The sequence below is a fragment of the Equus asinus genome, chromosome 20, assembly GCF_041296235.1.
Source record: "Equus asinus isolate D_3611 breed Donkey chromosome 20, EquAss-T2T_v2, whole genome shotgun sequence".
In the NCBI taxonomy this organism is placed as follows: Eukaryota; Metazoa; Chordata; class Mammalia; order Perissodactyla; family Equidae; genus Equus; species Equus asinus.
In genome coordinates, this window is record NC_091809.1 from 18,945,262 (window position 1) to 18,967,456 (window position 22,195).

Consider the following 22,195-nt stretch of genomic DNA (forward strand, 5'->3'; position numbering starts at 1 on the left):
TCAGTCCCCAGCACAAGAGGGGCTGGCAGGGGTGGCTGGTGGAAGGGCTGGTCACAGGCTTCAGAGCCCTGAGCCCACATTCTCCTCAGCCTCTGTGATATCACAGTGAGACTTCTGCCTTCCACCCTGGGCTGTGGCTTCAGCACTTCCTGCAGCTTCAGCGGTTGCTGTGGACACAGGGCTCCTGGAGCCAGGATCGGGGAGGGTGTCTATAGGCAGAGGGGGCCAAGCCATGCCACTCTCAGAGGATGGCAGGCCTCAGGGCCCACTTCCTTGGATGCTCCCAAGCCTATTTGCTGCCTTCCGTGGAGTGCTGCTGCTCGTTGTCAGTGGCCTCTGCTTCGCATTCCCGTGAGTCTCCCACACAAGCCGGCAGGTTTCTGACAGACAGATGGAAGGGAACAAAGATCATGGTATGGAGCAGGGGAAGTGCAGAAGAGGGGTCAGGGAATGGAGGATATTCTAGGTAGAGGGACTCGAAGGTGCAAAGGCACTGAGGCACAGAGTGCTTGGCGCCTTTGGCAGCTGGTGGTGGCGGGTAGTATTGGGTGGAGCCTCTGAGGATCTGTCACTAGCCTGGATATTTAGAGCAGACTTTAAGGTCTGTGAGTCCTGACCAGGTGGACTGAGTCCTAGGGGGAGCTCTGGGACCCCAAGATCAGGGCTGAGTCCTGCTCTGGTCTCAGTTGCAGATGGCTGGCCCAGAACGGGGAGTGGGTCTATCCCATTTTCACAGGCCCCCTCTTCGTCCTCACCTTCTGCAGTCTCCTTTCCCTCCACTTGTCAGACCCTGGCATCTTGCATCAAGGTGAGCTCTCAGCTCCCTGGGAGAAGGAGGTAGCAGCCTACAGGCTCCTGGCTGCAAGGATGATTCCTAACGTGCTCCCCCATCTCCCATCCTTGGGCCTCATGACCCTTTCCCCCCACAACCTCATTTGCTTGGGCCCTGCTTCTGGCGCTTCATTTCCCAAGCCACCAGGATGTGGAAAAACAGCATTCTGGAGGTTTCCATTTGCCTTGGTGGGGGAAGCTCGGGGCAGACCAGGGAGAGAAGCCAGCTCTTGGCAACCACTCAGTTCTCTTCTTCCTTCCCACTGCATGCACTCCTTAAAGCATCAATCCCAGTTTCAAAGGCCTGTGTCCTCACAGAGCTCCTCTGGCTGGAAACTACCTTCCTGTGGACTGCCAGCCTCTCTGAGTGTGGTCAGTCCACTGAGTGGGGACCAGGGATTCCCCTGCCCACCTCCTCCCCACCCTTCCTGGAGCCCTGTGATGCGGCGGGGCTGCCCCCCACCCCCACCAGCAGCAGAGTGATGGGAGGGCTGCTGTTGCTGCCCAGTCCTCTTCCCATGCCAGGCTCCAACGAACTGGGCCCCATGATGGCGCCTGTGGTGTGGGTGAACCACAGGGCCTTCCTCCTGCAGTGGTGCCCAAAGTGCTGCTTCCTCCGCCCACTCCGGACCTACCACATCACCTGGTGCAACATTTGTGTGGAGGTGAGCGCCCCTCTCATCTGACCACCTGTCCCCGCCCACCCCCCCAGCACCTGGTTGGGACCAGGAGGCCCACTTCCACGGGGGGGTGGGGGGGTGGGCAGTGGCAGGCTTGAAACCACTGCTAAAGGCCAAGGGTGGCAGTAACTCCCAGCCACTCTTGGTCACTCATTCAGGTCACTGCCTCTGTGCCTGCATCTGTCCTGGGAGGCTGGCCCCTGCCTGCCCAGGTGCTGAAAGGCACAGGTGCATCCATGTCTATGCTTGGCCTAGTCAGGCCAGGGAGGGAAAAGACACCCTTGTCCCACCCCAGGGCTCGCTGACATTAGATGCTCAAGGGCCCTCTGGCTGACTGTAGGCCTGGCCTAGGGAGATTTGCCTGTCCTCTCTTGGGTTCAGGCCAGACAATCTCCTGGGTTCTGAGAGTTTGTTTCCCTTGTGTGCAGAGCCTGCCAAGGTTTGCAAATGTGCTGTCTTATCTGCTTCTTACAACCCTGGGAGGCTGGGGGGTTGGGGGTGTCATTATTACTCTCATTCAGTGGAAGAGAAAACAGAAGTCCTGCTGAGGTGCCACAGAAGGCCAGGCATATCTTGTCTCTAGAGCCCTCTTGACAGGTGACCTTGAGCCACAGAGCCCTAAAGTGCTCTAACCACAGAAATGCCAGCGATAGGGACTTTTTAGCTTAGTTTCTCTGGGGGAAGGGAGACAGTGCTGGAGACCAGGGGCTGATGGCCTAGGGGTCTAGGGTAAGGCTCAGGTTTAGGGGCGATGGAGGCTAAGCCAGAGGTCGGGTCCTCGACGGCGCCCACTCTCCCTCTCACCCAGGAATTTGACCACCACTGCAAGTGGGTCAGTCATTGCATCGGTCACAGCAATTTCCGCGTCTTCATGCTGCTGGTCCAGTCGCTATGCCTGTACTCGGACGCCATGCTGGTCACCTGCCTGATCTTCCTGGTGCGCACGATTCACCTGCCATTCACCACGGACAAGATCATCGTGTATCAATCAGGCTGTGGAGCCCCCTTGGGGAGCGGTGGGCAGGGTGGGGACAACCAATGGCCTGGGTCACGGGGGCGAGGAGAGTGGTGGGCGGGGTTCAAGAGAGAAGCCACCGGGAGACCCAGTCTGGGAGGAGTTGATGGTGGTAGGGTCGGGGGGATGGACGGGGCTAGGAGGCTCGGGGGGAGAGTTTAGGATCTAGCAGGGTCTTGGATGGAGGCAGCCCGGGGGCCTGGACAGCAGGATGTGCTGAGGTTTACCTGGGGCTGGAGCGCAGGGAGCGGGTAGACCCTCCGCTCCGCTCGTGGGCGCGGCCGTTGGGGCGGAGTCTGGGTGAGGGGCGGGGCCCCGGAGGACGGTTGGCGGCGCTGTTCTTAGCTCGTGGGCGGCATCCTAGCGGCCATACCCGCCGCCGGCTTCCTGCTGCTTCACTTCGTGCTGCTGCTAATCAAGGTCAGGTCGGTGAGCGCGGCCCAGCGTTCCCACGAGGGCAAGGTAAGCGGGCCCGGGGGGCGCCAGGACACGGGGCTGTGGGCGGTCACCTTGCCCCTCCCGGACCTCCGTCTGCACTTTCCGCTGTTTCTGCGGCACACTGGTTGTCATGCTTCACTTCCATCGAAGGTGCTTCGTTGCCCTTCAGACCCAGATTCAGCTCAGGTCGCAGGTCTACTGTGTGCCAAGCCGCAGGTGCATGATTTTGGACGCTGGGCGGTGAGGTGAGTGAGGCTCCATCCTGCGCTTGTGTTGATAGGGAACCTGAAGTCAGAATAACCCCCGCCAGACGCCCATGAACACTGAGAGAGGGCCTGCCCTAGGCTGTGCAGCACGGACTCAGGAGGAACAGAGAGGTCAGAGAGAACCGCCAGTGGAGAGGGTTTTGGGTGGGCAGAGGGCAGAGGGGAGGGCATTGCAGGTGAGCGGCACAGCTTGCAAAAAGGCGGGGAAGACCCAAAGTCTGCAGGCTGTTGAGAGGACGGTGAGGAGACAGTTGTAATTGGAACAGAAAGTGGATGGGAAATCAAATGGCCAGCTTGGCATTGGCCAGATTGAAAAGGCCCAGAAAGTCAGGTGGAGAATTTAGTTTTCGTGCCTGGAAACCTGGGAACCGTGGCAGGATTTTTTTTTTTTTTTTTTACATGCAGTAAAATTTACCTTCTTTTTTTTTTTTTGCTTTGTACTATTCCATCATATGGATATACCACAGCTTGTTTATCCATTTGTCAGTTGAAGGACATTTGGGTTCTTTCCAGTTTTTGGTGATTGTAAAAAAGCAGCCATAAACATTTGTGTGCAGGCCCATGAACATAAAGTTTTCCCTTCTTTTTGGGTAGATAACATTAAGAGAGGCATTGCTGGGTTATATGGTAACTGAATGTTTAACTTTGTAAGCAACTGCCAAATTGTCTTCCAAAATGCCTGTACCATTTTGCATTCCCACAAGCAATATATGAGAATTCTGGTTGCTTCTGCATCCTAACTGTCATTTGGCACTGTCAGGTTTTTTTTGTTTTTTGTTTTCCCATCTTAGCTAGTCTAACAAATGTTTGGTGTATCTCATTGTGGTTTTAATTTGCATCTTCCTAATGACTAATGATGGTGAGCATCTTTTCATCTTCTTATTTACCATCTGTATATCTGTGATTTTATGTCTGTTCCAATCTTTTGACCATTCCAGAAAATTGTGTTGTTTTCTTCTTATTGAGTTTTAAGAGTTCTGTGTATATTCTGGATTCAGATATGTGTTTTGCAAATATTTTCCCCAGACTTTTGCTTATTATCCCGTTTCCTTTACGGTGTTTGTCAAAGATCAGAAGTTTTAAATTTGGTGAAGTGCCATATCAGTTTTTCTTTTATGGATTGTGTTTCTGGTGTTGTAATTAAGCAATCTTTGCCTAACCCAAGGCCACAAATATTTTTTCATATGTTTTCTTCTAGAAGTTCTATAGTTTTAGATTTCCTGTTCAGGCCTCTGATTCATTGTGGGTTAAATTTTGTATCTGATGCAAGGTATGGGTCAAGATTTATGTTTTTTTTGCGTATGAGTTGTGCTAACACCATTTGTTTAAAAAAAATCCTTTTTCCATTGGGTTGCCTTTGAATATTTGTCAAAAATCAATTGACTATACAGGTATGGGAGTATTTCTGAACTCTGTTCTTTTGCCAGTGTCACACTGTCTTCCTCAGTAGCTTTCTATTAAGTCTTGAAATCACGCAATATGAGATCTCCATCTTTTTTGGGTTTTTTTCAAAGTTCTTCTGGGTATCCTAATTCCTTTGATTTTCCATATATATTTTATTATCAGCTTGTGAATTTCTACAAAAATGTTTGCTGAGATTTTCATTTGGATTTCATTGAACCTATAGACCAATTTGGAAATTTGACATTTTAAGAATATTGAGTTTTGAATCCATGAACGTGGGATACCTCTCCGATTCTTTATGTTGTTCCTGATTTCTTTCATTAGTGTTTTGTAGTTTTCAGTATATGGATCTTGCATACACTGTGTTAGATTTTTTCTAAGTACTTCATGGTATTTTGTGCTATTATAAATTTTTTAAAATTTCCTTTCCATTTGTTTATTATTATAAGAAAATACAATGGAATTTTATATATTGGACTTGGATCTTGCAGTTTTGCTAGACTCACTTTTTTGTTGATCCTATGTGGAAAATCATGTATCTGAGAGTAAGGGCAGTTTCATTTCTTCCTTTCCAACATGCATGGCTTTACTCTTTTTTCTTTTCTTACTGCAGTGTCTTGGACCTCTGGTAGAATGTTGAGTTGAAATGGTAAAAGTGAACATCTTGGCCGTGGGTTTCCTTCAGCAGGATGATGACTTGACTCAGAGCTGTTTTAGGAAGACTGTAGTGGGCCACATTGATGAGGGCAGGGCTGGAGGCAATGAGACAGCTGAAAGGACAGAGGAGCCCTCTGTCCCCACACCTCCCATCCTTCTAGTCACCACTCAGGCACTCCACCCCACCCATATTTCGTTCCCAGCTCCCCTGGGACTCCTCTGCTCAGCCCTTACTCGTCAGCCCCCTGTGGTCTGCCTGTCTTCTCTCTCCAGCCTCAGTCCATCATTTCAGCCTCTCTTGGGCAGCACTGTCCCTTCCCATATCCTGTACTTCTTCAGCCCCAGGTCAGGCCATAGGCCTGCCCTCCCTCCACGGCTCAGAATGAGGCTCTCCCAATCCAGGATCTCCAGCCTTAAGAAACCTAAGTGTGATCTTCTCTTTTCAGCAGGCCCTCTTTCCCATATCCTGCAGAACCCATTTCAGGTGTTCTTCACACACCTCGATTTCATTTCCTTCCTACCTCCATGCCTGACAACAATGTCTGCTGGGGCCACTTAGTAGTTGATATAGCAAGGGCACTGGACCTTAAACTTAAATCACAGCTCCACAGCATAAACTTAAATCACAGCTCCACAACATAGCAACAGGGAGATCTTTGGTATGTTACCTAGCCACCTGGTGCCTCAGTTTCCCCATCTGTAAAAGGGGGTAGCATGGGTTAATTTGTGTAAGACACATAGAACAGTGGCTCATACTAGTAAGTGTCCTCTCTGTTGTTACTATGATTACCATTTCTTCCCTTCATCATTTACACATGTTCATGTCTCTCTCATCTTCAAAACAAAACAAACATCCATTAACATCATGGTCCTCCACTCCACCTGTCCTACTCTCCCCTCAGCAGAGCCCTGGTTCCTGAAAGAGTTGGCTATGCACGCTAGCATCATTCTTCACCTTCCCCAGCCCACTTCAGCCTCTGTCCTCATACTGTCACACTGATGCTGCGTTCCCTGCGTGGCCAAAACCAGTGGGCAGTCCTCAGACAGATGTTTCTGGGCTCCACACAGCCCCATCTGAAACTGAAGGCACCTGCAGTGGCCGTCCCCAGCCTCTCGGGCCTGGCTCCCTCTGCTTTCCTGGCTGCTGCAGCTCTGCCTGCCTGGTGGAGTCTTGGCCTGGGCTGCCTGCTCTTCCCTCTGATCCCCTCTCTCGGCTGCTCTCCACTCCCCAGCTGCCCTCACCACCCTGCAGGTTACAGTTGGCTCCATTGTTTGTGGCATATCCTCGGTCCCCAGCACAGTGCTTGGAACATTGTTGAGGCCCCCAAATATTTATGAGCTAACGAGTGAAAATGCAGACAAAGGAATGCATAAGGCTTTGCGATAGAAAGAGAGAGAGAGAGAGAGAGAGAGGGAGAGAGAGAGAGAGAGAGAGAGAGAGAGAAGCCTGGTGCCCTAAGCCCTGGAGAAGAAGGTGAGAGAGCAGAGGCCGCAGGGAGGTGGGTAGAAGGGGCGACAAGACGCCCACTTGGGTCTTGGTCCGGTGGAGCGTGACGGCATTTGAGACTCACAGTTGGAGCAGGAGACCCAGGTCTGGATCAGTGAGAGAGGACAGTGTGGGAAGCTTAGAGCTGTTGGTTCCAGTCATGGCTGAGAGGGTCCCATGTGGAGAGAAGATGGGGCTCGATTTATTGGTCAGTTCTTGTGAATTCATCCGACAGTTATCACTCCTTTAAGCATTGAACAAGCAACATTTTCCCGTACTTCATAAACATCTCATAAATCAAAATTTATTTCTCAAAATTTGAAATTTTGATTGTAAATTTAACCAAACTCCTTTTACCATTTAGCTTTCCTTAAATGCTTTAAACTCCTTAAGTATTGCAGACAGCAAACTCTCACAATGGTTAGTGTTGCTTTCTGGCAACAATGGGACATTCTGGAGCCAACTTGACTTTTCGTCCCCCAGGGGTCAGTGCCCTGCGTGGAGCCCTGGTTCCTTTTGGTGGAGAACAGTGTTGATGATGAAAATCTCTGTGACAGGGACACAGGGGAGCTGGTAGTGGGCAGAGGTGCTTCTGGGCCACTTTCGGTCGTGACAAACATTTTGTAGCTCAGGCCCTTGAAGGTGGGGTGAGACTCGGCCTGCACTCAGGGGGAGAGAGGGGGGCCGCCGATGGGTGGAGGGCAGGGAGGAGGAGAGCCTAGTCAATAGTGTCCAGGGAAGGACTTGACCTTTGGGCTTGACCTTTACTGTACTGGGTGCTCAGGATCTTCAGCCCGGATGTCCAGGGCCATGTGAGTTTGGTTAGGGAAGTACAATTTGGCCCCAACCAACTGGCCTTCCGGATAGTGAAGTTCAGTGAAGGCACAAGTGTAGAAATAAATGAGAGGTGGGAAAACAGAAAAGTGAGGAACGAGGGTGGAAGTGTCTGGAGTGGTTTCCATTCGCTTGACATTATACCCTCAAGGTCCGTCTATGTTGTTGCAAATGGGAAGTTTTATCTTTTTTTATGGCCCATTTCCATTGTATGTATATACCCCATTGTCTTTATCCATTCATCCTTAGAAGGGCTCTTGGGTTACTTTCATGTCTTGGCTATTGTGAGTAATGCTGTAATGAACATAGGGATGCATAAATCTCTTTGGATTGTTGATTTCATGTTCTTTGGATAAATACGCTGTATTGGAACAGCTGGATCATATGGTATTTTTTGAGGAATCTCCATAGTGTTTTCCATAGTGGCTACACCAGTTTGTACTCCCACCAGCAGTGTATAAGGATTCTCTTTTCTCCACATCCTCTCCAACATTTATTATTTTTTTCTCGTTAATTGTTGAGGTAGGCCTGTATTGCTATAAATTTCCCTCTTAGAACCACTTTTGCTGCATCCCATAAATTTTGGCATGTCGTATTTTCATTTTCATTTGTCTCCAGGTATTTTTTTGATTTCCCCTTAGATTTCTTCAGTGACCCAGTCATTGTTCAGTAGCATTTTGTTTAGTCTCCACATATTTGTGGCTTTTCTTCCTGTAGTTAATTTCTAGTTTCATACCATTATGGTCAGAAAAGATGCTTGGTATTATTTCAATCTTCTTAACTTTATTGAGGCTTGTTTTGTGGCCTAATATGTGATCAATCCTGAAGAATGTTCCATGTGCATTTGAAAAGCATGTGTATTCTACGGTTTTTGGATGGAATGTTATGTATATATCTACTAACTCCATCTGGTCTAAAGTGTTGTTTAAGGCCAGTGTTTCCTTCTTGATCTTCTGTTTGGATGAGCTAGCCATTGCTGTAAGTGGAATGTTAAAGTCCCCTGCTATTATGGTATTGCTGTTTATTTCTCCTTTCAGATCTTTTAATAATTACTTTATATATTTAGGTGCTCCTATGTTGCGTGCATAGATATTTACAAGTACACCACTAAGGCTATTACACCCTTCTTTGGGGAATGTGAAACAGCAGAACTGAGGTAAACCCCCAGGCCTGTTCCATAAAATAAGCAAACAACTGACAGGTGAGAGCCACAGGTGGAGAAGGCTTTGTACTTCCCAGCTGTTGATGGGACTCTGAGAATGGAGGGAACAATTTTATAGTAAGAAAAAAGGATCCCTGAGATAGGGAGAAAACCAGAGGTGGCACCAACAAAACACATGACTACGTCATTGGTGGAGGTATCAGAACAGGCAAGGTTGAGCAGTTGAGAAGGGTCACAAAAGAAATTAGAAATTTCCACATCCTTGAACTAGGTAAGTTGTAACACAATCAAATTGTGTGGCTGGGATTCCAATATGCTGATAAAAAAAGGCGCCAAAACTAAGAAGCCACAGAGGTGTGAGTTTGTGATGACTGGATAGTGGAGTGGGTGACAGATGGCTGCAAACTGCTCGTATGCCATCACAGTGAGGAGCATACAATTCATACATCCAAAAAGGATAAAAAAAAAGACATCTGTGTCAGGCAGCCCACATAGGAGATGACTCTCCTGTGACTTTGGATGTCCACAGTCATCTTGGGGATGGTGGTGGAAGCGTAACCAATGTCAGCCAAGGACAGGTTGGAGAGAAATACATGGGGGTGTGGAGCTGGGAGTCAGATCTGACAGTCAGGATGATGAACAGATTCCCAAGCATGGTGAGCAGGTACATGGACAGGAAGAGCCCAAAGAAAACAGATTGTAGTTCCAGATCATCCGAGAGTCCCATGAGGAGGAATTCTGAGACACGTCTTAGGTTTTGTTGTTCTATGTAGCTTGGGCACCTTTTGATATAAAAAAAAGAAGTGTTGGATGAAAGGAAACAAGAAAAATGGCAACTATAGTGCTGTGTCTATATTTTTGGATTTATGCTTTTCACTAGTAAAGTATTCACACTTGGAGACCATGCACCCCCAGTACATTCAGCAATATTTCTCAGTTGGGATAAACTCAGTCTTCATAGTACTCTTCTTTCATTACTTTTCTGTGTTACTCATCGCTTTCTATCCACACCAAATTAGAGACGCTCGACCAAAGGATGTTAAATGAGGAAGATCATTACAAATAACATGATCACAGTAAAGTAGAGGCAAAATTCTTTTAAGACAAAACATAGAGAAGAAATATCCTTCCTCACTGAAGAAAATAAAATGATTCTAATTGAAGGAAATTAAGGAGCAGTCTAATATATTTTATTTGTAGGCAACACTAGAAATTCCCTGATTGACAACTGTTATAAGCATTCTATAAGTGCCAGATCATATTAGCTGGATTTGAAATGAAATTTGAATGTACATATTCAGAAAACATTTTTAAGTACTAGTTACCTTCATGGGTTTTCATCATTATTTGGTTTTCTGACTTCACTTCTTCCTGGAAATAAGTGCTCATTCAAATATGTAGGTCATCTTTTAAAAGTCATTTAATATGTAACTCTTATCCTTGGCTTTCATAAACCTCAACATTTGATAAAATGTGGATTGGCTAACTCTATATAGTCATACAGCTCTGCTGACCACAATGATGACATTACTGTTCAATGCACCTGTGAATGATGAGACAATAATGAAATTTTGAGAAAACCTCTTGAATTTTTAATTTTGTATAAAATTGTTTGCATCAACCCCAAATAGTGGTGTGTGAGACCACTATTTACCTTTTTTTTTTTCCACTCTGTTGTACCTGGCAATACTGATTGATTGTTTTTGTGATTGTAAACCCTCTTATTTACGGTTAAGGAGTTTAGAGCCAGGAGAGACATTCAAGCCATATTTAAGAGCCACCCTTCTTATGCCTTGTTAACAAATTTTCCTCTCAATTCTTAGTGATGCAAGGATTGCAATTCTCTTACTTCGGCTGCCTGAAGGCAACTCAGGTTCATTATTTTGGCAAGTCACACAATGGTTTAATCGGAAAAAATTGCAAAGGAGAAAAGTAAAGATAGTAAGGTAAACAACTCTGGTCAGGTTTCTCAACTGTAAATAGGGGGAAAATTGAACCTAGTTTATAAAATTGTAAGAAAGTTTTAAAAAATTATTTAAATTGCTTAGACTCGTGCTTCTCATTCCTAGTAAATCAATATATTTATCTGTGGATTTTTTCATGTATACTGATGCCCTCATTTTAGCCTAGAAGCGATTTAATTAGAATCTCTCTATATGAAGAATATTACTGATAAAATTTGAGTTTTCGCAGTATCTTCGCATAATACTATTCCTCTGCATACCTGACCCCCAAAGCAACCAGAGTCATGAATTTGGTGGTGCATTTTCCTGTCAGTGTTTCGATAATTGATTTATGTATGCATAAGCAGTTTCCTGAAATGCTTATCTAAACCGTATGCTACACATGTTACCCTCAAAATGTCCTTGTTTACATAACATAGTGTTTAAATCTCTGCGTGAGGTATTCACATGTACTTCAGATATTTTAACTGATGTGTCAGCTGAGGGAGGGACATCATTTTATTCCATCTATTATTTTAGATTAATATATTTTGAATATATATTTAATACATTTAAATATATTTAATCTGTATTTAATACATATTTAATATTTAATACACGTGAAATTTTCATCTTCTATAGCAAATATTTTAAATCTCAGATTTGCAAACTGAATTGTGAAATGCATGACTATTCATAGAAAACCCTATAAACCACAATTTCTGTGCCATGGTGTCCCCTATAACCAGTGGCTCACTCTCATATTCACAGGGAAGCTCCCTAACCCGCAGAGGAGAAATCAATTCTTTGACCTCAATTTTATGTCTGAGACCAAAGTAGGTTTGAAAAGAGAACCATTCATCAGCTGTGATGGCGAACACAGAGCCCTGGTGCACAGATAAAGGGATCAGCGTCTGAGTCCTGAATCTTTCATCCCTTATATGTGGAGTGTGTGTAAATATCATGCATTCTCTCCTTGTGTTCCTTATTGCCAAGGGGAGAATAAAACCCATCTCCAGGACTTGTGTGTCCCCTAAGGGAAATTTGGAACTTAATAAAACTTTTGTCATTGTTTTCAGCAAGAATTTCAATCGTTATTGGGATAGTGTGTTAAGTAATTCCATATCATACCAAAAATTTAGTGATCTTTTATGGAATATGTGGCAGGGCGGACCAAGCCATCCTTGTCTTAGGGCCCTGGAACATGGGATGGCTTCAGATCTGAAAGTGTGTCTAAGCCCGTGCAATAAGATTTATCTCCCTTTCTCTTTCTGCTTCATATTTTTTTTTATTAATGTTATGATAGATTACAACCTTGTGAGATTTCAGTTGTACATTATTGTTAGTCATGTTGTGGGTACACCTCTTCCCGCTTTGTGCCCTCCCCCCCACCCCCCCTTTTCCCTGGTAACCACTGATCAGATGTCATTGTCAATATGTTAACTTCCACCTATGAGTGGAGTCATATAGAGTCCGTCTTTCTCTGACAGGCTTATTTCGCTTAACATAATACCCTCGAGGTCCATCCGTGTTGCTGCGAATGGGCCAATTTTGTCTTTTTTTATGGCTGAGTAGTATTCCATTATGTATATATACCATATCTTCTTTATCCAATCATCAGTTTCTGGGCATGTAGGTTGGTTCCACGTCTTGGCTATTGTAAATAATGCTGCGATGAACATAGGGGTGCAAGGGGCTCTTGGGATCTCTGATTTCAGGTTCTTAGGATAGATACCCAGTAATGGGATGGCTGGGTCATAGGGTATTTCTATTTTTAACTTTTTGAGAAATCTCCATACTGTTTTCTTTAGTGGCTGTACCAGTTTGCATTCCCACCAACAGTGTATGAGGGTTCCTTTTTCTCCACAACCTCTGCAACATTTGTCACTCTTGGTTTTGGATGTTTTTGCCAATCTAACGGGTGTAAGGTGATATCTTAGTGTAGTTTTGATTTGCATTTCCCTGATGATTAGCGATGATGAACATCTTTTCATGTGTCTATTGGCCATCTTTATATCTTCTTTTGAGAAATGTCTGTTCATGTCCTCTGCCCTTTTTTTGATCGGGTTGTTTGTCTTTTTGTTGTTAAGCCATGTGAGTTCTTTGTATATTATGGGGATTAACCCTTTGTCAGATAAGTGGCTTGTAAATATTTTTTCCCAATTAGTGAGCTGTTTTTTTGTTTCAATCCTGTTTTCCCTTGCCTTGAAGAAGCTCTTTAGTCTGATGAAGTCCCATTTGTTTATTCTGTCTATTGTTTCCTTCAACTGAGGAGTTATAGTGTCCGAAAAGATTCTTTTGAAACTGATGTCAAAGAGTGTACTGCCTATATTCTCTTCTAGAAGACTTATTGTTTCCGGCCTAATCTTTAGGTCTTTGATCCATTTTGAGTTTCTTTTGGTGTGTGGTGAAAAAGAATGGTCAATTTTCAATCTTTTGCATGTGGCTGTCCAGTTTTCCCAGCACCATTTGTTGAAGAGACTTTCTTTTCTCCATTGTAGGCGTTCTGCTCCTTTGTCAAAGATTAGCTGTCCATAGATGTGTGGTTTTATCTCTGGGCTTTCAATTCTGTTCCATTGATCTGTGGACCTGTTTTTGTACCAGTACCATGCTGTTTTGATCACTGTAGCTTTGTAGTATGTTTTGAAATCGGGGATTGTGATTCCGCCAGCTTTGTTTTTCTTGCTCAGGATTGCTTTAGCAATTCGTGCTCTTTTGTTGCCCCATATGAATTTTAGGATTCTTTGTTCAATTTCTGTGAAGAATGTTCTTGGGATTCTGATTGGGATAGCATTGAATCTGTAGATTGCTTTAGGTAGTATGGACATTTTAACTATGTATATTCTTCCAATCCATGTGCATGGAATGTCTTTCCATCTCTTTATGTCGTCGTCAATTTCTTTCAAGAAAGTCTTGTAGTTTTCATTGTATAGATTCTTCACTTCCTTGGCTAAGTTTATCCCAAGGTATTTTATTCTTTTCATTGCGATTGTGAATGGTATTGAGTTCTTGAGTTCTTTTTCTGTTAGTTCATTGTTAGTGTATAGAAATGCTACTGATTTATGTATGTTGATTTTATACCCTGCTACTTTGCTGTAGTTGATTATTTCTAATAGTTTTTCTATGGATTCTTTGGGGTTTTCTATATATAAGATCATGTCGTCTGCAAACAGCAAGAGTTTTACTTCTTTGTTACCTATTTGGATTCCTTTTATTTCTTTTTCCTGCCGAATTGCTCTGGCCAACACCTCCAGTACTATGTTGAATAGGAGTGGTGAAAGTGGGCACCCTTGTCTTGTTCCTGTCCTCAGAGGGATGGCTTTCAGTTTTTGTCCATTGAGTATGATGTTGGCTCTGGGTTTGTCATATATGGCCTTTATTATGTTGAGGTACTTTCCTTCTGTACCCATTTTATTGAGGATTTTTATCATAAATGGGTGTTGGATCTTGTCAAATGCTTTCTCTGCATCTATTGAGATGATCATGTGGTTTTTGTTTTTCATTTTGTTGATGTAGTGTATCACATTGATTGACTTGCGGATGTTGAACCATCCCTGTGTCCCTGGTATGAATCCCACTTGATCATGGTGTATAATCTTTTTGATGTATTGCTGTATTCGGTTTGCCAGAATTTTGTTGAGGATTTTTGCATCTATGTTCATCAGTGATGTTGGCCTGTAGTTCTCCTTCTTTGTGTTGTCCTTGTCAGGGTTGGGGATCAGAGTGATGTTGGCTTCATAGAATGTGTTAGGGAGTACTCCATCTTCCTCAATTTTCTGGAATAGTTTGAGAAGAATAGGTATTAAGTCTTCTTTGAATGTTTGGTAGAATTCTCCAGAGAAGCCACCTGGTCCTGGACTCTTATTTTTGGGGAGCTTTTTGATTACTGTTTCTATTTCCTTACTTGTCATTGGCCTATTCAGATTCTCCATTTCTTCCTGATTCAGTTTGGGGAGGTTGTAGGAGTCTAGGAAGTTGTCCATTTCTTCCAGGTTGTTCAATTTGTTGGCATATAGTTTTTCATAGTATTCTCTTATGATCCCTTGAATTTCATTGGTATCTGTTGTGATTTCTCCTCTCTCATTCCTAATTTTATTTATTTGAGATTTCTCTCTTCTTTTCTTGGTGAGTCTGGCTAAGGGTTTGTCGATTTTGTTAATTTTTTCGAAGAACCAACTCTTTGTTTCATTGATCCTTTCTACTGTCTTTTTTGTTTCAATATCGTTTATTTCTGCTCTTATTTTTATTATTTCCCTCCTTCTACTGACTCTGGGCTTTGTTTGTTCTTCTTTTTCTACTTCTGTTAGGTGTTGTTTGAGGTTGCTTATGTGAGCTTTTTCTTGTTTAGTGAGGTGAGCCTGTACTGTAATGAATTTCCCTCTTAGGACTGCTTTTGCTGCATCCCAAATGATTTGGTATGTCGTGTTCTCATTTTCATTTGTCTCCAGATAATATTTGATTTCTTCTTTAATTTCTTCAATAATCCATTGTTTGTTCAGAAGCGTGTTGTTTAGTCTCCACATTTTTGCACCTTTCTCTGCTTTTTTCTTGTAGTTGATTTCTAGTTTCACAGCATTATGATCAGAAAAGATGCTTGATATTATTTCAACTCTCTTGTATTTGTTGATGTTTTCTTTGTTTTCAAAAATATGGTCAATCCTTGAGAATGTTCCATGTGCACTTGAGAAGAATGTGTAACCTACTGTTTTTGGATGAAGTGTTCTATATATATCTATTAAGTCCATCTGGTCTAATTTTTCATTTAATTCTATTATTTCCTTGTTGATTTTCTGTCTGGATGTTCTGTCCATTGGTGTTAATGGTGTGTTGAGGTCCCCTACTATTATTGCATTGTTGTTGATGTCTTCTTTTAGTTCTGTTAAGAGTTGCTTTACAAATTTTGTTGCTCCTGTGTTGGGTGCGTATATATTTATAAGTGTTATGTCTTTTTGGTGGAGAGTCCCTTTTATCGTTATGTATTGTCCCTCTTTGTCTTTCTTTATCTGTTTTGCTTTGAAGTCTACCTTGTCTGATATTAGTATAGCGACACCTGCTTTCTTTTGTTCATTATTAGCTTGGAGTATTGTTCTCCATCCCTTCACTCTGAGTCTGTGTTTGTCTTTGGGGCTGAGGTGTGTTTCCTGGAGGCAGCATATTGTTGGGTCCTGTTCTTTGATCCATCCTGCCACTCTGTGTCTCTTGATTGGGGAGTTCAATCCATTTACATTTAGAGTGATTATTGAGATGTGAGGGCCTACCACTACCATTTTATGTCTTGTTTTCCGGTTTTCTTCAATTTCCTTTGTTTCTCGTCCCATGGTTTAATCTGTTCTGATGAAGAGCTGCTACTCTCTGTTGTTGTCCTTCTACTTATCTCCTCTGCTCTTGGTTTTGTAGCCCCTTTCCTTTTTTTGTTTTTTCAGGAATGGGGGTTTTCCTGAAGATTTCCTGAAGAGGAGGTTTTGTGGCAATGAACTCCCTTAATTTTTGTTTATCTGGGAAAGTTTTTGTTTCTCCATCGTATTTGAAGGATATTTTCGCTGGGTAGAGAATTCTCGGCTGTAGGTTTTTGTCCTTCAGATTTTTGAATATATCATTCCACTCTCTTCTAGCCTGTAAAGTTTCTGCTGAGAAATCTGCTGATAGCCTGATGGGGGTTCCTTTGTAGGTTAGTTTCTTTTGCCTGGCTGTCCTTAGTATTTTCTCCTTGTCGTTGACTTTTGCTAGTTTCACTACTATATGCCGTGGGGTTGGTCTTCTTGCATTGATAAAGTTTGGAGATCTATTGGCTTCTGTCACCTGAAGATCCATCTCTCTCACCAGATTTGGGAAGTTCCCAGCCATTATTTCTTTGAATAGGCTTTCTGCCCCTTTCTCCTTCTCTTCTCCCTCTGGTATACCTATAATCCTTACGTTGCATCTCCTAATTGTGTCTGATAATTCTCAGAGAGTTTCTTTTCTTTTTAGTCTTACTTCTCTCTCCTCCTCTGCCTGCAGCATTTCTATATTCCCATCTTCCAAATTGCTAATTCTTTCCTCCATATTATCGGCCCTACTGTTCAGAGCATCTAGATTTTTCTTAATCTCCTCTATTGTGTTCTTCATTTCCAGTATTTCTGTTTGGTTCTTCTTTATCGCATCAAACTCTTTTGTGACATAGCTCCTGAAGTCGTTGAATTGTCTATCTGAATTCTCTCTTAACTCATTGAGTATTTTAATGATGGCTGTTTTGAAGTCATCGTCATTTAGGTTATATATCTCATTTTCTTTGGGATTGTTGTCTGTGTGTTTGTTGTTTTCCTTCTGTTCTGGAGATTTAATGTATTTTTTCATATTTCTTGATGTTGCAGATTTGTGCCTCCGCATATAGATAGAGATTAGTTGCTCCTTCCACTTGTTTCTGCTGGTGTGGTGGGGGAGCAGCTGTTTATACTGCACCAACCAGGAACCCTATCCACAGTTGCTAACTGGGCCTGGGCCCCTCCTCGTAGTCACAGTGGTCCTTTGGATTCCCTCTTCTGCCGTGGGGGCCGTCAGGCTGCTGGTGCCTACTGTTGCAGCCCACCTAGACGTGCTCCCTCCTTGGGGTCAGCAATGGTGTTATGGGCTTTTCCAGCGGCCAGGGGTAGGATCACTTATATTTGCCACTCCGGCACTGTCGGCACCCACAAAATCTCTCTTGTCCACTGTGGGTCGCAGCAGAGCTATTGGCATCTTCTACAGTCTGTGGTTAGCTCACCTAGCTATGCTACTTTTGTCCCGGGGTCTACCAGCCTAGTGGCTGCCGGATGGGTGCTCTCTACTAGTGCTGTGCAGAGGCTTTCACTGAGGCTGCTGTGAGCCTGTGGGGTTTCCCCCTAGGCTACGGAGCCGGGTCACTGGAACTCCACCCAGCCCCAGTCCTGTTCCCCAGGAACTCGGGGAGCCCTTTGCCCTGACTGGGGGATAGCCAGAGATCCTGATTTCAGTGGTAGCTGGTCAGCTGCTGCCCTGCCTGATATTCTCCTCTCCGGGACCCTCCCGGTGTTGTGGATGCTGGGTGTGGCCCTTCTGCTAATGGCAGACAGAGAGTTTTGTCTGCTGCCCAGGTGGAACTCTGGAGCTTCCCCTCCGGGGTGCAGAGCCGGCCTCTGGAGCTCCACCCAGCCCCAGTCCTCTCCAGGATCTCCGGCAATCCCTTGCCCTGCTGGCGGGCAACGGCAGCTGGAGGTCGCCTCGCCCTCTGGGATTCTCTCTGAGACTTTCCCAGAGTTGTGAATGCTGGGCGTGGCCCCTCTGCTAATGGCAGACAGAGAGTTTTGTCTGCTGCCCGGGCAGAACTCTGGAGCTTCCCCTCTGGGGCAAGGAGCCGGCCTCTGGAGCTTCACCCAGCCCCAGTCCTCTCTGAGATCTCCGGCAATCCCTTGCCCGGCTGTGCAGGCAGTGGCAGCCGGGGGGGCCGCCACACCCTCTGTGATTCTCTCTGGGACCCTCCGGGTGCCGTGTACACCAGGTGGGATCTCCCCGCCAATGGCGGGGCGAGACTCTCCCCGCAGGCTCAAGTGTGTAACTCTAGAGTTTCCTACTGCGTTTAGGAGTAATTGCGGGGGGTTTAGGTAGGGTTCTGGTCACCTGTTTCCATCGTCGCTCCTCTGGTGTGTGCTCACTCCTGCCCTAGGTGTGTGTTGATCTTCTGGGGTCGTCCGTTGGAAGAAAGCCGCTTGCAGGTACTAGGCTGTTCGGTGGGGGTCGGAGAGTTTTCACCTATCTCCCCTTCCTCCTGGAGGGAAGTCCATCCGCCTTCTGATGTATAGTCGCGTGGGTCTCTCAGACGTCCTGAGATGCTATCTGGATATCCTTTGGTAAGCGATGAGTGTCCAAATAATTGTAGACTCGAAGAGGGAGAGACAAAGAGGACTACTCATGGTGCCATCTTGGATCTTCCACCTCTGCTTCATATTTTTAACACGAAAATCTCTGCAATGGTTTTTCAATAATGGAATGTTATGCATGTAATTAAATGGAAAATAATAGGTCCCATAGAAAGTCTATGACTAGGTACAAACAGTGTTATTTTATCTTGTCTCCAGTCTTGTGGCATGTTCCTAAAAAAGAGATGAAACACAGGCGTGAATGGTCCAGGGTGTAGAAGCCATATTGCTTATCCTTTGTTCTCTGAACAGCTGAAGGGTCTCTCCAGCATTTAACTTATTTTTTTGTTTGTTTTTTAGTGCCCCCTCTGTGCCAACAAGGTATAGGCTCTGGTGGATCTGAAATAAATGAGACTAGCTGGTTCTCTCCATACACTAAGTAGCTATTTGCATAAGGATAAAAATAAAATGTCCTGTCAGATATGCAAGGAAACTGTAATTTCAGGTTACAGGATATTTAATTCAAGTAACATAAGGATCAGCCTTGTTATTATTAAAGATAATATCTAAAGTTGATTTTGCCCTTACTTTATCACAAATGGATCCATCACATAGGGATCACATAGAGAGCATCCATGATCTGTTTCATCCTTTCTCAGTGGAGTTGTATCAACTAGGAATCAAGTCAGATGACAATACTGAGTCTCAGAGATACTAAGAACTTGCCCCATGTCACACTAATAATAAGTAGAGCCAAAAAGATTAAAAATTAAATTGTCAGTCTCTGAGCCCCATGTACTCAACTTTATTGTTTTCCTGGTCTTCAGAAGGTTTTGAGCAGAGGGCCAGAGATCTTAGCCGCAGGTACACCTGAGGTACATTTAAAAATATCTCCAATTTCCCGAATAGGAATGGAACGCAAACCCCTGAATTTATGTCTCCTTTTGAGACCGAGTGGGCTGATGACACAAATGAAGGGAGAAGTGAACAGCTACAGGAAAAGCCAAGACTGAGAACCTGAAAGGGATCTGCACTGAATTACAAAGTCCAGTCCTGTGTCATTTAATGATGGAGCTATGTTCTGAGAAATGCGTCGTCAGGTGATTTTGTCATTGTGGGAACATCATTGAGATGGTATAGCCTACTGCACACCTAGGCTGTGTGGTGTAGCATGGGCTCCTAGGCTACAAACCTGTACAGCAGGTTACTCCACTGAATACTGTAGGCAATTATATCACAAGGTTAAGTATTTGTGCATCTAGACATATCTAAACACAGAAAAGGTACAGTTAAAAATACAGTGTAAAAGATTAAAAAGTGGTACATCTGCGTAGGGCACTTACTGTGGCTGGAGCTTGCAAGACTGGGAGTTGCTGTGGGTGAGTCAGTGAGTAAGGCATGAGTGAATATGAAGGCCTGGGACATTGCTGTAACTACTGTAGATTTTACACACACTGTACACTTAGGCTACACTAAATTCATAAAGAAAACACTTTTCTTTCTTCAATAATAAATTAACCTTAGATGATGGTAATTTTTTACTTTATGAACTTTTCCATTTTTAAAAACTTTTTGACTCTTGTAATAACACAGATAAAAAAACAAAAATTGTAACAGCTGTACAAAAATACTTTCCTTCTTTATATCCTTATTCTATCAGCTTTTTTCTATTTTTAAAATTTAATTTGTTTTTGCTTTTTAAACTTTTCTGTTAAAAATTAAGACACAAGCACACACGTTAGCTGAGACCTACACAGGGTCGGGGTCATCAATATCACTGTCTTTCACCTCCACGTCTTGTCACACTGAAAGGTCGTCAGGGGCAATAACACACACAGAGCCGTCATCTCCTATGATAACAATGCTTCTTCTGGAATTCCTCCTGAAGGACCTGCCTGAGACTTCTTGAAGAGGTGTCACTCTTTTCAGAAATATGTCCACGGTGGTTTGTTTCTTTTTTGTATCCTATCTTTGCTTGTAACACGTCATCAACATTCCTCTCTATTAATAAAACTTTTCAGTGTTGGGTCCGTGTTTTCAAACTTTTTAAGGAGCTTATTGAGGTCTGCAAAAACTTCTGCTAAACCCTTCGCTGTGAATTTTCTTGGAGGTTCTTCCTCCTTTCTCCTCCTGCAGCTTCCTTTTCTCTTGGTACAACATTCCCATGGTTCCAGTGTCGCTAGCTGATAAGAATTTTTCAGAACCATTATAACCTTGTGGAACCACCATCGTATATGCCATCTATTGTTGACTGAAACATCGTTACATGGTGCGTTACGTACTGAAACTTCCTGGCATCACTACTTGTGATCTATGCTGACCTTCTCATAGATGATACAGCAGAGGCTGTGTCCCACCAGGAGCCCCCGAGGGAAAGAGCCCTGTGAGCAGAGTGTCTCTGCCTGGAGTGACGGATGGGAAATGGCTGGGTGTCTTGTGTCTGGAGTCGGACTGCCCAGATTCAAACCTGGCTTCATCCCTTTCTGACTCATAATGGGTAAAAATTGTATTAAAAATGTTGTGCTCCTTTCCTCTTCTGTAAAATAATAATAATGTATGCACACATGCCTTGAGGGAGATCATGTAGATGAAATGAAACCAGCTACATAGAACACGTAGCTCAGAACCTGGCACTTGGGAAGCCCTCAGTAAAGGGTTTAGATGTTATGGGTACCGTCCTCCTCCTCCTCCTGCTAGTTTGTCCTCCTCCTTCCACCATGATAGTTACTGTAAAGAAGATGGGCAGGATTAACTGGGAGTCATTCCCTGCAGAACAACAAAGGAGGACAATTTGGGTAAACTTGTCCACTGCCCCTCCTTGGGGGCCTGTGAATGACAGAATTACTGAACCTGGACGGATGCCAATTTGCACATCTCCCCAGACATGGATCAGTGTGTCAGGTGTCCGGATCATCAGTATGCCAACAGAGAGCGAGACCGCTGCCTCCAAAAAGCTGTGACCTTTCTGGCTATGATGACCCCTTGGGGACGGCCCTGGCCTGCACAGCTCTCTCTTTCTCTCGCCTCACAGCTGTGGTCCTGGGGGTCTTTGCGAAGCACCTAGACACTCCCATAGTCAAGGCCAATAATAGGACTCTCAGCTACATCCTGCTCGTCTCTCTCACCCTGTGCTTCCTCTGCTCCTTACTCTTCATCGGTCATCCCAGTTCCATCACCTGCATTCCTCAACAAATCGCATTTGGAATTGTTTCTACTGTGGCTCTTTCTGCTGTCTTGGCCAACACTCTTACTGTGCTTGTGGCTCCAAGGTCACTGCTCCAGGGAGAAGGATGAGGCAGTGGTTGGTGTCAGGGGCACCTAACTTCATCATTCCTATCTGCTCCTTTATCCAACTGAGTCTCTCTGGAGTCTGGCTGCAGACCTCTCCTCCCTTCATTGACATAGATGCACACTCTGAACAAGGCCACATCATCATCATGTGCAACAAGGGCTCAGTCACCGCCTTCTACTGTGTCCTGGGATGCCTGGGCTCCTTGGCCCTGGGCAGCTTCTTCTTGGCTTACCTTGCCCGCAACCTGCCTGACACCTTCAATGGAGCCAAGTTCCTGACGTTCAGCATGCTGGTGTTCTGCAGTGTCTGGGTCACCTTCCACCCCATCTACCGCAGC

At 44.6% G+C, this 22,195-nt stretch overlaps 1 protein-coding gene and 1 pseudogene across 1 annotated transcript; one reads left to right on the plus strand and one right to left on the minus strand.

Annotated features, from left to right (window-relative positions):
* The first annotated feature begins 232 nt into the window (after positions 1–232).
* LOC123281812 (palmitoyltransferase ZDHHC19-like) lies at positions 233–3,213 on the plus strand. Its single transcript, XM_070491475.1, has 5 exons — positions 233–351; positions 687–808; positions 1,357–1,496; positions 2,320–2,490; positions 2,872–3,213. The coding sequence occupies exons 1-5, from the start codon at positions 233–235 to the stop codon at positions 3,211–3,213; spliced, it is 894 nt and encodes a 297-aa protein (XP_070347576.1).
* A 5,491-nt stretch (positions 3,214–8,704) lies between these two features.
* On the minus strand, positions 8,705–21,721 carry LOC123281672 (putative gustatory receptor clone PTE01; annotated as a pseudogene).
* Between the last annotated feature and the right edge of the window lie 474 nt (positions 21,722–22,195).

Coding starts and splice junctions, on each gene's coding strand:
- LOC123281812 (XM_070491475.1), top strand. CDS start 233: ATGCCACTCTCAGAGGATGGCAGGCCTCAGGGCCCACTTCCTTGGATG. Junction 352..686: donor GGCCTCTGCTTCGCATTCCC/GTGAGTCTCCCA, acceptor CTCTGGTCTCAG/TTGCAGATGGCTGGCCCAGA. Junction 809..1,356: donor CCCTGGCATCTTGCATCAAG/GTGAGCTCTCAG, acceptor TTCCCATGCCAG/GCTCCAACGAACTGGGCCCC.